At 40.1% G+C, this 15,859-nt stretch overlaps 1 protein-coding gene across 3 annotated transcripts in view; it reads right to left on the bottom strand.

Moving 5' to 3' along the window:
• The window catches only part of scube3 (signal peptide, CUB domain, EGF-like 3), a 71,852-nt gene that overhangs the window by 50,546 nt on the left and 5,447 nt on the right, over window positions 1-15,859 (bottom strand). For all 3 annotated transcript variants that reach the window (XM_034210993.1, XM_034210994.1, XM_034210995.1), the window contains exons 2-3: window positions 5,739-5,861; window positions 859-984 (exon numbers count right to left, since the gene is read on the bottom strand). In XM_034210993.1, coding sequence (XP_034066884.1) covers window positions 859-984; window positions 5,739-5,861 — 249 coding nt within the window. The remainder of the gene's footprint in view (window positions 1-858; window positions 985-5,738; window positions 5,862-15,859) is intronic.

Here is a 15,859-nt window from a genome sequence, read left to right as displayed (position 1 = left end):
GCTGTCATCACTTTACCTGAATGTGAAATCCTCTGCAGCGAATCTTTGCAGGTTACTTTCCTCTATAACCTCACAGCAACTACAGTATAGGGGTTAGCAAACTTTCAATATTGAGTGAAATGCATCATGCTGAGGTTGTTAGGAAAAAGGAGACGATTTCTGAGGAGCAGCAAGGCCTGGCTTGGGGGATTTAAGACAAAGGAATGCAGGATGGGTAAATGGGGGAGAAAGAGTAAGACAGAACGAGGGGGGGCTGGGTGGATGATATCTATGTTTAGCTACTTCCAGCAGCAGGAAGATCTGTGTTTTCTTTCCCTTACATTTCATAACCTTTTAAGCGTAATAGGTTCTCTGTAAGGTTAATATGAACGGCACACCGGTGAAATATTAAACCATGGGAAAGAACGGCCGGCTGACGGCTCACTCAGGGCTCTCAGCTCAGGGTCAAGCTCTTCATAAATTCACCACTGTTAGTCAGACTTATTAAAAAATAAGTATCCGTTTCTCTTTTGTGAAAACACAATCAGAGACAGCCTGTGCATGTGAAACTAAGAGCTCATATCGGATGCAGCGGTCTCATTAGAGCTCTATTCAGCCCGGAACATATATTACCATTCACGATGTGACATTAGACATTCAGTTAGAAGAATTTATGCAACCTCATGTTTTATGTCACAATGAGTTTGACACGTACTGTATGTGTTCAAGTAAAAGAAAGCTCCTTGTATACGAACCTTTTCCTGCATAATTAAGACAGCTGCGGAGAATATATTATCTATATACATATACTTAAAAAGTCCTTTAAGCACGCACACGCAGTGTTAAGTGCACACACACTCTCAGACATCACACACTCACCTAGACAATTGTGCCCGTCATGTGCCAGGCGGAAGCCATCAAAGCATGTGCACCTGTAATTTCCCGGGATGTTTATGCACTCATGGACGCAGCCACCGTTGTATTCAGTTGCACACTCGTCGACATCTGCAGAGAGAAGATACACAAGGATGTGAGAGAAAGTTCTGCAAAACTTCAAGCAATCAAGATCCATTAAAGATTAGGGTCGGGATGAGAGTATAATCGTGAATATTCTCGCGAGTGACTTGAAAAAGCTGTCTTGAAATCATTGTAGATGAAACAGAATGGGTTTTTTTTCATCCTTTATTTATGCAGGGAGTATTACCTTATGTACGATTGTTTGAAAGTTTTCACTCAAAAGGTTCTTTACTAAAAGATTAAATTAATTATAGTAGGTTTTAAGCATATTTTCTTAATCATTGAGATACTATTGGGAATGCTTAGTTAAGAGTTAATATCATGGTCAGCCTTAAAAGGAACAAATATCATCTCCTTTCTGGCATAGAGTTAGATGAGAGGATCAATACCAGTCTAATATTTGTATGAAGTGGTTGCCAGTTAGCTTAGCATAAAAGCATCTACTCTGGCTCAATCCGATAATAAGAATATCCACTTGCCAGAACCGTTAAAGCTTGCTAATTAACACATTTTCTCTGAAAGGAAACTCATAGGCTCTTTAATCTCTGCAAGAAAGATACAAAATAGACATGTTTCTCAAAGTGTCAAACAAATCCCTTTAACAATTTGTGAGAGCAATTAGGCCGTTGGGTGTCATGCAGACAATTAAAATGATCTGTTTTGTTCCATCTCTGCTTTATTAAAAGCTCTCATGGAGGTAAACATGGATGAGGCAACTGCTGTGGTAATTAGTTGGCTCACCTGTTACTGATGTAACTTTAGCACATGCCAGAGCTTCACTGATTTTTAATACTGTATTTAATATCTTAATATTTTAACAGTGTAATGCCAAGCCATTGCTTTTCCCATTGGAATTTATTGTTGGCAGGATGTAAAAGCCCCTGAACGGTATTTTGTGAAAAATGTGGTACTAAATTTGCGTTCTAGTAAGACACATACAAGGTAGTCAGTTGTAACAACTTGCAACTATTTATAAGTATAGAAATGTCAATTTATACTTATACAAAACACAACAATTATTTGGTAAAATGTCATTATTGTATGCCTAAGTACATCATCAAAAAGGAACCTACTTTACATTAGTACTGACATTAATGACTTTTACAATTTGACTGGTAGCCAATAGCCGCGTTCACACCGAGTACTTTTCACCCGTACTTTTCGCGTTTAGTTCCGTTAGTACCCCTGATGTCGCGTTCACACCAAAAAAATAACTAAGTGCCGGGAACTTTTCACCCCATTTTTAGCGCCTGCTGAGAGCAGGTACTTTCCTGGGGGAAAAAAGTACCACAGTTCTGATTGGCTGGGCGGAATGCAAACCACGCCCCGTAAAACTCTGAAATGTTTTTGTAGAGCCGCCATTTTTATTATCCTCGCATTAGCATTATTAGCATTAGCATTAGCCCAGTGCACCAACGGAGAGAGACTAACTTATGGCAACACAAAAGAAAACATGGGAGCGGTGGAGATGAGGAGGTGTCGGCGTTCTGGTTCAGAAGGCTTCAGTAGAAGCTGCTGGGAGTCCCAGCAGCTTCTACTGAAGCCAGTCCCTAACTCCGGGGACTTCCGGCCGGGGATTTCGGGTGGCAGTATACGCCGTGAAGTGGTTTGCGGCCTGCCAGTAATCCCAAAGAAGAAGAAGAAGTGACGTCAGCGGCTTCATTTGCCTAATCCTCCCTCAGGGAACTTATTCCGGTGTGAACGCGATCGGCTCTTAGTTCCATAGGGGAACTAAGTGCTGGGAACTAAGTGTTGGGAACTAAGTACGGCAAAGTACTTGGTGTGAACGCGGCTAATAGCCGCGTTCACACCACAGTACTTTTCCCACTTTAGTTCCGATATAGTTCCGAAATGTCGCGTTCACACCAAAAAGAACAAAAATTAGTTAATCAGAACCTTTTTTACCCCCTTTTCCGTCCCTGCTAGAGAGCAGGTATAGTACTTTCGTGAGAGAAAAAGGTTCCTATGTCTGATTGGCTGGGCGGAATGCAAACCACGCCCCGTAAAACTCCCAAAAAGTTTTGTGAAGCCGCCATTTTATTATCCTCGCATTAGCATTATTAGCATTAGCATTAGCCCAGCGCAGAAACGCAGAGAGACTAACTTATGGCAACTCAAAAGAAAACATGGGAGCGGTGGAGATGAGGAGGTGTCGGCTTTCTGGCGATTTACTCGGAAGGCTTCAGTAGAAGCTGCTGGGAGTCCCAGCAGCTTCTACTGAAGCCAGTCCCCAACTCCGTGGGACTTCGGGTGGCAGTATACGCCGTAAGTTGTTTGTGGCCTGCCAGTAAACCCAAAGCAGAAGAAGAAGAATTGACGTCAGCGGCTTCATTTGCCTAATCCTTCCCCAGGAATTTATTCCGGTGTGAACGCGATCTGTACTTAGTTCATGAGAACTAAAGAGTTCTCATGAACTAAGTTCTCATGAACCTTTGTGGGAAAAGTACTGCGGTGTGAAAGTGCCTATGAATTAATAAAAGGCTAATATTGACCATTTTGGTTCATCAGTCCCTGTAGCTAAACCCAAGGAAATGCGACACATCACAAAGAGAGCAGAGACCCGTGAGATAAAGAGAGGCTGCAGATTGTGAGTGGCCTGAGAGCAGTTGTCTCTTATGGTTATGATGATGGTTGAAGGCCTCGTACTGAGGAGACCCAAACAAGGTGGGTTGAGAACTCAGCGTACTTCCACCCAGCACTTACGGACCCATTCAGGGCCGATGATCCCGGTCGCTCGGCTCCTCTCTGAGACTCTGGGCTTAATTCGCCTTGACAGCAGAGGGACGGGACTGAAACAAAGAAACACTCTCCTGCTCCCTGCCTCTCCCACACATCCGTCATTCCCCCATCACAGCACTCAATCAGCCTCCCCTTTTCTCTGCTCCTCTCTAAACCTGAAACACCCACCGCATGTTAATAAAGTAATGTTTTCTCCAATAGCTTTGAGTTCGCCTTTATCTGATGCATGTCACGTCCTCCAACCTTTTGTCCCTTTTACATTTACAAGAAGTCTTTTAGAAAAGCATGTAAATACATAAAAGAGTAAAATCATTTAATTATCAGGCTTAAATATAAGGGATGGGATTTGAAAGAATTACGTTTTAGTTTGGTTTACTGACAATATAATCAAATACAATATATAAGCTTTTCTATATAAGTAATATAAGGTCATGGACACATTTCCATTTCTGTATTTATGGTGTTTTTATAAGAGCAAACTCAGTAAAGTTAAAAGTTAAAACAGATAATTCCCTTGTCATTTATTTCTAAAGGAGTAAGATTAAGCAAGTAAGAGTAAGATAAAGAAAACGTATTAAAATGAAAAGATTTTCAATCCAATTACCTTCGCGTTGAGTTTAATTTTGAGGTTCATTGTCATATTTTGTCAGTTTAAGCACCTCAAAGAAACAGAAATCATTTTTCCCAGCTGTACACACTGGTAAAACACTGACGGAATGTTGCGCAATAAAAGCAAAGCCTTTGGAGATAAGATAAGGCAAGGTTTATCTAAATTAAACTATGAAACATATAACATTATTAGCTTCAGATAACCTTATCTTTGGGCAAAATAGGGAGTGTGGATTTTGTCTTGTTTAACTTACTATACACATCATGAGAATTTTAGGATGGGAGCTTTCTTTAGCAAGAACCTGCAAGAAATATCCAATTGGGCACCTGACGATTATTATACATACTTGAAAAATGTTGAAAGTATAATTTAACAGCAGACAAATCAAGAGTCCCCTTAAGACAACATCTTGTGCATGGAATCTCAGCTGTTGCTAAAAGTTATATTGAACAAAGCCTTTAAAACTAAAAGTCCAACCCGAACCGCGGACTATAATGAGAAGCAAGGTGGAGGAGGTAATGAGGCTCACGCCATACAGCATGGAAACATTAGCTTTCCTTTTTTGGATTCCTGCCGCTCTCCTTTCACACAAGTAACAGGTACTGTTCTTCTCAAATCAATCCCCCAGTTACTCAAAGATATTTTTCAGCTCATTTTTATGAATGTTACTTTTTAATTGTACAAGTAGATCGGCCTTGAAGAGAGACGTCAGCTAACCTTCAGTTCTATGGAAACCCGACCTTGCACATAGTTTACAATAGATTCAATAAGGCCAACTTTTATAACCTCCAGGCAGGGGGCCATGAAAAACACCCTGTCAAGTTAATGAAAGAATAATAATAGCATGGAAAAAAATGACATAAAATATGGTTTTGTAATAATCCTAATAACAATGTTGGAGTATAATGATCGGGAAGCTGTGGGCACATTGAGAAAGGTTAAAAAAACAGACTTTTGTCTGACAGTCTACAAGGCCGGCCTCTGGCTGTGGAAATATCCCTGACTGCTTGGCAGGGCCTCCGACTGCCGTTTCAGCCACTATCTTAATTCTCTCCTCCAACATGTGTAGGAAATGTACTGCCTCATTTCATCTCGTCACAAAGGAGCACTCTGCACCTGGCTCTCCCCTTCCTCTGTCTGCCGCTCTCCCTCTCTCTCTCCAACCTCTTCAGGAGAGTCTTAAAGCTAGTGAGTTATGTTGAGTGAGACAGAAGGTCTTATCAAGCCTGTCACTGGCTCAAGGGCTTACGTTCAGATAGATGAGGCAAATCAACTTGAGAAATGTTCCTTTTACTTTAATGTACTGTAAAAACCCTTCCTGTGCTCCCACCGACGGGAGAAGAGTGTGCCTCCAACCACAGTAAATTAGCACATTAATCCGTTAACACTTTACCTTCACAGTGTTTTCCATCCCCTTTATAGCCTGACTTGCAGATACATTTGTATGACTTCAGGGTGTTCTGACAGATTGCATCGATGCTGCAGTTGTCAAGCGCCTCTGCACATTCGTCCACATCTAGAAAAGGAGGAAAGAGGGAGGGGGTTGTTAGTGGATGGAGCAAAGGCTTTTTTGATGAGGGTGACACAAAATCATAGATTTTCAAAATATAATTCATTATAATGTAATTGGTTGTGCTTCCTTCAACCACTTACCAGATACAAAAACACATTACATTACATTACATTACATTACATGTCACTTGTTAGACGCTTTTATCCAAAGCGACATACATACTCAACACATTGAAATGATAACTGAAAACCTTATTAAATGAATGCCATTTTCAAGAACATTTATTCCAGAGCACTTTTTTACAGTAGAAGCCGCATTACCACCACGGACAAGGGAGGGGATTTCAACATTGAGATTTTTTTTTGCAGGTCATACGATTCTTACTCCCAATTTCCAGAATCTCTACACTGAAAAAAAAGGCAAAAATGCCCCCAAAAAGTAACCTTTAACTGATCAACTGGGCATTTTTCTTTACAAATGGGGGTCATGAAAAACAAAGGCTTGTGAAAAAAAACAAATATCCAACAGGAGCCTTAATAACACATAAATTAAAAACAAATAATACAAAATAAAATAATTGGGGTACCTATGGCTGGTTAACGAGCCAATTATCAAAATAATTGCCTATTGATATATCGATTAGTCCACTAATTGTTGCAGCTCTAGTACAATGTTGTTTCAGTACCTGCCTTCAATGGAATACAAACAAAAAGGTATACAGGCAAAAGGCCAACATTAGCACCAACCATCTTAATGTAGCGTGTTAGCATGCTCATTCTGCTAATGCAACACATGCAAGTGTTTGGTCAAAGATGTTTTGGACAAATTGAAATATTGATCATCTACTGCAATAATGGTACAACAGGAACATTCACCAATAGCCACTATGGATGTTTGAACCATTTTGCAAGGAAATTTTCCCCAAAAGTTGTCAAGATATTTTGATAGAAACAAAAATGTAAATGTCATGCTAACGGTGGGAAACGCACGAAAAAGTAAAGAGATCACCAAAGGCAATAGGATTCATCCTCTGCGGACAAATACTGTTGGTACCTAATGTTATGATAATCCATGCATACAAAGATATTTAAATCTGACCAAAGTGGTGGACCAGACAACAGATGGAGATTACCATCCGTAAAATCATACTGCCACCAAGGCTAAAATCAAACACCACTACAACAAAACCAGAAGCATGTATATGGATCAAAAACACATTTTGAGCATTTAAATCTTATGTACAGTATGAACTTTAACCAAACAGGATGTCCAAGCCTAGACTAGTGAATCACATTTAGGTTTACTTATATCTCAAATCCCAGAATTACAGGTATGGGCAGGTATAAATTAGCTCAGTATAAAAGGTTTGTGTAACGTCTGGATTGAGTTTGAATTGTAAGATAGAGAATGTGAAAAGATAAGAATGGAAATGGATTTAATCGGTAGCAAGATCAGGTTTGCCTCATGGAGCCCCTAATCCCACCAAATCCCAGTTAACTAGCCCAGGTGTTTAGGATTACCCCCCTGCACACAGGGGAAGGGCAGCTTAACAAGGTTTACATAGCTTCCAATATCACTCTTATCACAAGCCCTCTGCAGGAGCTGGCTGATCCCACTGGGAAATGACCTGTAACCTAAACCCTGATATTGCCCATATCTGCCTATTCCTGGAGGACATAAAGTCTGCTGTGGACAGAAGGACATTGATGGCACCAATTACACCAAATTGAATTGAAATTGAAGGTAATTTCAAAGGTTTGAACACCTTTATGCCAACATAGTGAGTCATCAAAACAGGAACTTGTTAATGCTGGTATTGCTTTATGAAGAACACAAGGCTACCAGGTCAGATCCATTCTTATCCTGCTATAAGGTGAATTTCACTGAAAAGCTGGCAGAGGTTTCAGTGCTTGAGTAAAAAGTATTTAGTGTCTGAATCAAGATTAGGTTTTACAAGACAAAAATACAATGCAGCTGATAGCAGCTCTGTGATGCTGAGCTGTGCTAAATGCTAACATCAACATGCTAATGAGCTGTGAGGGAGTGTGGTTGTCTGCCAATCTAAGGTTGTGGGTTCCCAGCCGCTGCAGTAAAACCTATCGATGTATCCTAGGGCAAGATACATAACCATAAGTTGCTCCCGATGGTATGGCCAAAGCTGTGTGCGAATGTTAGCTTCCTCAAGTAGTTGGCACCTTGTATGGCAGCCATTGCCTCTGTATGAATGGGTGAACGAATGTTATTATGTAAAAACGCTTTCACTCGAAACTAGAAATATTACCCTGCTGGTGGCTCTAGAGGAGAAGGGCTCACCATATTCAGTATGGATGCTTTCACACTTGTAGTTTCATTCATTCGGTCCGGACAAAGGGGAAAACATACATATTTTTGCATTTTAGTCCTATTCCAGTTTCTTTTCACAACAGCTTTTTAAAACAAACCAAGAGAAGTAAAGATGAAGATATACAGACTGGTTACTTGCTATTGAACCATGTTGGCGACCTGCATCATCAGGACCAATTTGGGAAAACCGACTTTGATTACTCAGAGAAGTTTTAAGCACTTTGACGCTACACAAAGAGCTAACGATAGAATAAAATAATATATGACTATGCATATTAACAATTTGCAAAGAGACTGCATGTTATGAATAATGACTAACAGCTAGAAATGAGACAAAAAAGAACCTGACGCAGTAATGATTTGAGGCTTATCGTAGGATCACATTCACAAACTTTATAATGAACTTAATGAACTGACAAAGTTGGATATATAGATCAATTTTAACATCGTAATCATCAGATGGAGTTATAAGTTCAGCTTTTTTAAATCCTGTTGTTGAATTGCTTTCACAGCCCCACTAATGAGAGATTTTACATAAATCCAAAGGAACTATACTCATTGGAAAAACATACCTAGTTTGTTTTAACCATGTCAAAAATGTTAGCTGTTCAAGCACTGTTAGATTCACCCTCTCATCAATATCTTCATTGTCTAATAGTTACATGTTCTTGCCTAGATTGAAGTGGAGGACATTAGCATCCCAAGACCCACACTAGCTTTTTTAATAGTACTAGACTTTTAGATGTTGAGTCAAGGTTAAAGGTTTGAAAACAGAGCAGCCAGTGGATTTGACCAATTTGGTTTGATTGTTTACATTTCTGCTACATTCAGTAAGGAATATAGCACCAGGACAAGTTGTGGCTCCTCTCTTGCCAAGTTTCCACAAAGCCATTTAGTGATGCAAGAGCTCCCCGCGCCCTGCATTGATTTATATTATGTGAGAACAATAAAGATTCTCCTGAGGAGCAGCCCGGGTCCGTCCTCTTTGCAAACCATCTTCCAGGATAAGAACAGAAAAGACTGTGTGAAGTGTTTTTCAATAGAGGGGGCATTTATCACAAAGAAATATCTGTCCTATTGTCAAATGTCTTGGTGCTGAGTCTCTGTTGTAATTAATATTCATTATGACAGAAACTCAAAGAATCCCTCTTTTCATCTTGTTATTAATGTTTCCATCTGGAGCCAAAGTTCGCATTCACACAAAAACACACTCAAGCTCACATACACTATTTTAATAACACGCCTCAAGTCGGAAACTTTAAAGAGTCACATCATAACATATCATCTGAAAGGTTAATGATGAAACTCAAACACAAATATACAGCGCAGAAAAACAGTAAATTATATATCTGTCTCCTCAAGTCAAATTAGCACGCAGACTAGTTTAATGCTGTCAGTGCTTCGGGCAACTGTTGTGCGCTAAAGAGGCACCAGATAAGAATCTGTAAGTAACTCTGATGTTATGTTACCGGCATCTTATAATATATTATCTTCACTCAAATGTTTAATGATGACAGAGCAGCTTGCTTTGCATTTAGGGTTTTAAACAAACAAAACAGCATGAAAAACCACATCAATTATTTAACCAACTGTTTGAAAGCTTCTGCCTCTTTAAAATCTCCTTACAATCTATAAAAGGATGGCAAATCTGCACTAAAGCTAAACCTGAGACAGCACCAACTGTATGAGCACATGAAAAATACATTACGCCTGTGCAAAGAGTTTGCATAAAGGGAGAAACTCATTAACCAAAATGTGGAAACCAACCAAAACACAAGCAATTTGTGACTTCAACATTCCCATTGCCTTTAGTGTGAATTGCACAAATTGAAATAAAAACACATGAGGACACCCTCGCCCACAAACTACAATAGCCTGTTTTCCTTTTTTAAATCTTCCCATACAAGTTACTGGGAGTTTTCCAACCGACAAATGAACAACAAAACCAAAATCTGCTGGTTAGGTTGGAAACCCAACATGTCTTTGCCGTGGAAATAAACATGTCAGAATCGATAAACCCTTATGTTCCAGAAGAGAATCCTCTGAACACTTTGAGGGGAAAAAAACATGGAGCGTGCTCAGAAATGCTGCTCTGGTAATTGACTCATGCCCGAGATGAAAAGATTGTGTTTTTCATTGAGTTTCTTTCATTCTTTTGTGTTGAGGAATCACAGTTGTTGGGAACAAGTTAAGGCAGTGGAGGATGAAGCCGACGCTTCGAGACAAGGATGAATAAACAACGCCAAAACAACACAACCAAAGAAGAAAGGGATGTTGGGCAATGCTCAGATGTTTAAACAGTTTCCTTTGGGGAATGTGTCATTTCTAATATTGTTGCTGTTGCTGCCCTCCTTTGGCTCATGCACTTGAGCACAGCAAAGCCACAGAAAGCTGGAGTCTTTGTTTAAACCCAGTGACATTCTCAGAGTACTGAGTTTGATGATTTTCTTAGATTAAAAAAAGCTAATATTGAAACATGTTTTCACTCCTCTTAAACAGACTAATTTCATGCTCGATTGTCTGCTCAATGAAACTTGCTGTGTGTCAAACTACTAAAAGTATCCTCATATGCTGTCGACCCAGCAAAGCAGACTTTTACTTTCTGTAAGTGGCAATAGGAGAGTTTCAGAGTTAGTCGGGTATATACATGTGATTTATTATACCTGTATTACATTTGCTGGATAAAACATCCTTATGTCCTCACAGATGGTTATTAGGACATTCTGAAAAGCCATTAGTCCATTTATTCCCTGCATGAAAGTCAGAGCTGCCGGCTAAGGGCTGCTGGCCGTGGAGGTGAGACCCTGTCAGAGGTGCTTTTCCTCCCTGATTTATGAGAAGACCATGGGATAAGCGGTGTATTTAGCTGGGCCGGCTCAAGGGGGTGTTAGCAGAAATAAAACTCAGAGGGTAGAGCGCGAGTGTGTGGGAGAACTGTAGTGCTGAAGGTGTGTAGTTCAAACATGGGGTAATGTTTACTTTGAGTGTTGAGACCCTCGCTGTTTGCTTTGCCCCAAAGCTGCCCCCCTCCAGCCCATCACCTTTCCTTTAGATACAGAAATAGACTGAGTGGAGCTGGGACACCCATACGTGTAGCTTTACTGGCGCTGCCTGCAATCAACTTTCAAAATAAAGTAAAAAAATATGGACCAAGTGATGCATTCCGTCAGCGGGAGCAGCAGAGTATTCAGCTGTGTATTCCTGACAGAATGATTTGGTGCAGCTTTTCAACGGTCGCAGTTTCACGTCAGAAACAAAACATTCTTTCTTGACAAAAGCATTTTCGGATGAAATTCATCATTTTCATGAGCTCCTTGTGGGAAAGGCGGAAGGGTGCTGGGTTCAAGTCCATAAAGAGGTGTTCTTAGGATCACAGCGTTTGTCGTACTGCGTATAATTACAAAGTAACAAGTATTGTAATTATCCATCTTAGAACCACACTTACACTATACTTAAGGTTGTGATTGTACAGGATGGGGCTAATGTCAGGATAATTACTTTAGCTACAGAGCAGCAGAGTTTGAAAGACGGTAACACCTCTTTTCTACTTACTGTAAATGACCCATATGATGAAATGGTGTTCAACTCACACACTTTTGTTGTAAAGAAAAAGCATAGGGTCTGGAAAAATGGCTAATTTCCTACAGTCTAGCTTTGGGATTGGAAAAAATACAGCAAGCAATGTTTTGTACCACCTGAGAAAAAGGGGAAATTAATATGTCCCTATTAACATTTAAAGATCACTTTCAGACATGTTTCAAGACCAACACAAATACATGTTCTATAAAATAATGAATCTGTTTGATTTGTTGTTTCTACAAATTAGTTTAACTACCTTGTTAAAATTGTTAATATTGTTCAAATTACATCTATGCTTCACCCGCATCTGAAAAATCTAGACTCTTTGACTACTTGATACAAGATGTCTCCTGCTTCCCCAAAGTCTTTCCATGATTTGCTTTGAAAATAGTTATTCGAGGTACGTCTTAAATTCAGATTTCACAGAGAAACTTTCCCCCTTCAGCAGAAAAATGTGAAAGCTCACCCCGCCCATTCCTCATTATGCACAACTCAAAACATAACAACTAACAAACAATCAGTGTACCACTCTTTTTTAAATGTTGTATACGCTCACCACATCACAGTGATATTAGTTGCCTGAATGTGTGCACACCCAGCGCTATATATGGTAGGCACTAATGAGAGGAAGTGAGTGTGAGGTTGTGGAAAGGACAGGAACTATGGCTGGTTGTTGCAACATTATCACAGCACACTGGAGAAATGTCACAGATCTCCAAAATGTGCAGGGCAGCAGACTGGCCAGTCCCCCCCCCCCCCCCCCCCCCCCTCCCTCTACCGAAAAATGGTTTTGATGAAATGCAGACGTCAACATTAACACAAAATTTAGCATCTCTCCCCCTCTTGCCAAGATCCCCTTCAGCTAATGAAGGGACACTCTGTTGGCTGCCCAGCAAACCTCCACAAAGTTGTGAATAAAAATATCAACTGCTTCCATTCGGGATATTTACACTCATCCTTCACACACTCTAAATGTTTAGGAATCATGACCACTGACTGATCCTGTGCTTTCAGAAACTGTGATCACAACTTCAAAACCCCGGGTCCCTCCCTGCTTGTGTCCACCAACCGTGAAGCCTCAGATGAATCTGGGGCCGGAGGGAAAATGCACAAAAACATGAAAGCAATATCTTGTTAACTTGCTGAAAGACTATCTTTGCGTTTAGCTTGTTTAAAACCAGAGTGTACAAGACTTCCTTTTATTATTTATGTCTATTAACCTTGTGAACCTTGTGATTGTATATTCTTTAAAGGGGCACTCAGTTCACCTGTGAAGTCAGAATTAAAATGGAGTTTAAAGTTTGAAAAAACTAATGATGTATTCAAATCAAAGGTTGTTGTTGTTGAGTTTCATTATGGGAAATTCTAGTTTCCTCTTTGGCGGTTAATACAGTTATCTTATCAACCCTAACAAATTATAATCTGTTCTTTCAATTTTCCAGTAATTAAAGTATTTATAGGAAATAACTTAAGACAAGGGGAAATTGTGACCATGTATCTTTATTTGTTTAAAGCTTCCAATAACCTGGTCAGCTTCTTAAGTCCAAAATTAATTATGTACCCCTTGTTCTACAGTTGACCTATTCTATAACTGATATAATGGATGTGTATTTTGGGTTGGGTTGTTCAACTAACTCAAACCAGCACATACCAATATGTGCTTTCCAACAAAAAGACAGCGACAATGATGAGACAAGTTTGACCTCATTTCATTTATTAAGCATTTCTCAAACTCTGTGAATAAATAATGTTGATTCTCTTATTTTCACCACAGACCAAGCATCTGGTGCCCTGCTTTCCCTTTAGCATGTGTGGCCCTAATACACTATGACTCACAGACCTCCGGACCACCTCCAGAAGAAAAACACTTATTACAGTAATTAAGTGAATCATAGAGTAATACTAAGAGAGCGCAGAGAGGTCGACATGACATGCTCCAAGGGTCTGGGGGCTAATATGTACCACAATGAATAATTGAGCATAACTTGTAACCATTTCCCACGAAGAGTCAAAGTGACAAGAAATTCATTTGTACCTTTCAGGGGATTTTTCAACCTTCGTGGCATGTGTCGTCGTTAATGGCCCCATGCAGCTTATTTTATACACGGAAAGGGTGGCACTTAGACCAGCTGTATACCTTATATTCATACAAACAGAGCTAACTGACATGATACTCTACCCTCTGCACACAGCAATTACATTCATTGGTGGTTACTTTAACCAGATACAGTACCGACTATAAAGATGGCTACGTAGCAATTACAGCACAAGTGTGATATTTTTAGTTGTTTCCTGTCAAACTGGGGCATAAAGTGAATGGTTCTGTGTAAGCTGTGAAGCTCAGAAATGTGAAGTTCAGTGGGCTGGAACTGCCTGGATATATGTTCCACTTAAATGCAGTGAGACAGCATAATCACTTATTGCTAACATTTCACTCGTAAGACGTATAAACTGTTTGATGGCTTCTCCATCACTACTGTATTTCAATCCGACTGGAATGGGTGTCAGAGAAGAAAATGTAAAATCTCAAGGCTTTTTTTTAGAGAGGTAAAAAGGTTACGGCAAGTTAGGGAGAAAACTTTCTGGCAAACTTTTTTCAGATAAATATTTGTCACTGTTTGTCAGTTAACCCAAAGCAAAACATTTTTTTAAATATATACAGTTTATAATCAAATATGAGAAATAAAAGCCTCACATCTAAAAGTTTGGAACTGGCTAAAGTTTGTCATTTTTGCTTAAAGAAATTAAAGTTAATATTGCTGTTCATTTTCCTGTTGATGGATGATCAATTCATCATAACAGCTCTATACGACCCCGATATGGATATTATTGTTATACTGTAAGTATTATTATTGAAATCTATATAAATCTTTTTTAGCCGTAAACATTTCTTGCAATCTATAGACACCTGGCCACTCAGAGTACCCTTTTTAATGATGTGAATGACATAAATGTGCACCTTTTAATATTACAGTCCATCGTAAATCATCATTGCTTCTAGAGCTGCAGTTTAAACAAAATGTTATAATTGACTCTTGAAATGGGAATATTTTGTTACATTTTTACAGACCAAATGATTAATGAATTAATCAATAAATATACTGCAGATTAATCAAAGATAAACATAACCCTAGATGCAGCCCATATGCCTGTATGATCGATTGCATAATAATTTAAAACAAAGAGCCGTGAACAACCAGTGCTTGCCATTAATCACCAGCATAAGCTATTACAGTCTGCAATAAATATATACCTGGAGTTCAGTGGGGGTGATTAAATACTGCAGAGGGTCATGTGTTTTGTCCCATGCCTCTGTCCATTGAGGACGTCCCATATTCATCGGTGAAGTCATCCGTCTTTCTACCCAGAATGCATTGGCCAGAACCCACCAAATAAATAACTAGGCGTTTTTTTTTCATTTGGATTCCTTGATGTATTGGGTTGGATTTTTCCATTACTAAGCAGAATAAGAGCATTTCCTTTGACTTCCAGCAGTCTCTAAAGCTGGCGCTCACCATCAGGAATGTAAACACACACAGTCTGTAAACAAGGCTCTCTCTGACCCCCAACCCCCCTCCGACAACGCTGACCACCGCAGACCAGCCTAATGACGTCCCTCGCTGACCCCCCCCAAACTCTCAAAGAGAGACGCAGCCTCATTATTCAGCAGAGAGGTCACAGGGGGGAGCGGGGAAGAGAGGCCAAAGAGGAGGAAGGATGGTGGGGCGTCAGCTGTGGGATTAGAGAGTTCAGAGCCTGAGGTTACAGTCCCCCTGATATCTCCTCCTGAGTCACAGTACCCCCAATCAGTGAGTAATGTAACAGAAAAACAAATGTGGGCTCTGTGGAGAGGGGGTTAGTTAGAGGAATAATGATCTGAGAGCTGCTGCAGCTGGCTGAGGGACGGCACGGAGGCTCGCAGCAAGCCATCAGCACTTTTGAAGGGGGCTCTGGAGGTGAGTTTAAGTCTGGGGGGGGGGTTAAAGTGCCATCAACACTGATTCCATCCTCCCCCGAAACCAACAGGGATGTCAGCCCAGTGCCGCATCTGCACAGAGAACAAAGGCCACTGACAGGCG

Source organism: Gymnodraco acuticeps, unplaced genomic scaffold (assembly GCF_902827175.1).
Source record: "Gymnodraco acuticeps unplaced genomic scaffold, fGymAcu1.1, whole genome shotgun sequence".
NCBI lineage: Eukaryota > Metazoa > Chordata > Actinopteri > Perciformes > Bathydraconidae > Gymnodraco > Gymnodraco acuticeps.
This window is presented reverse-complemented; position numbering and strand designations above follow the sequence as displayed.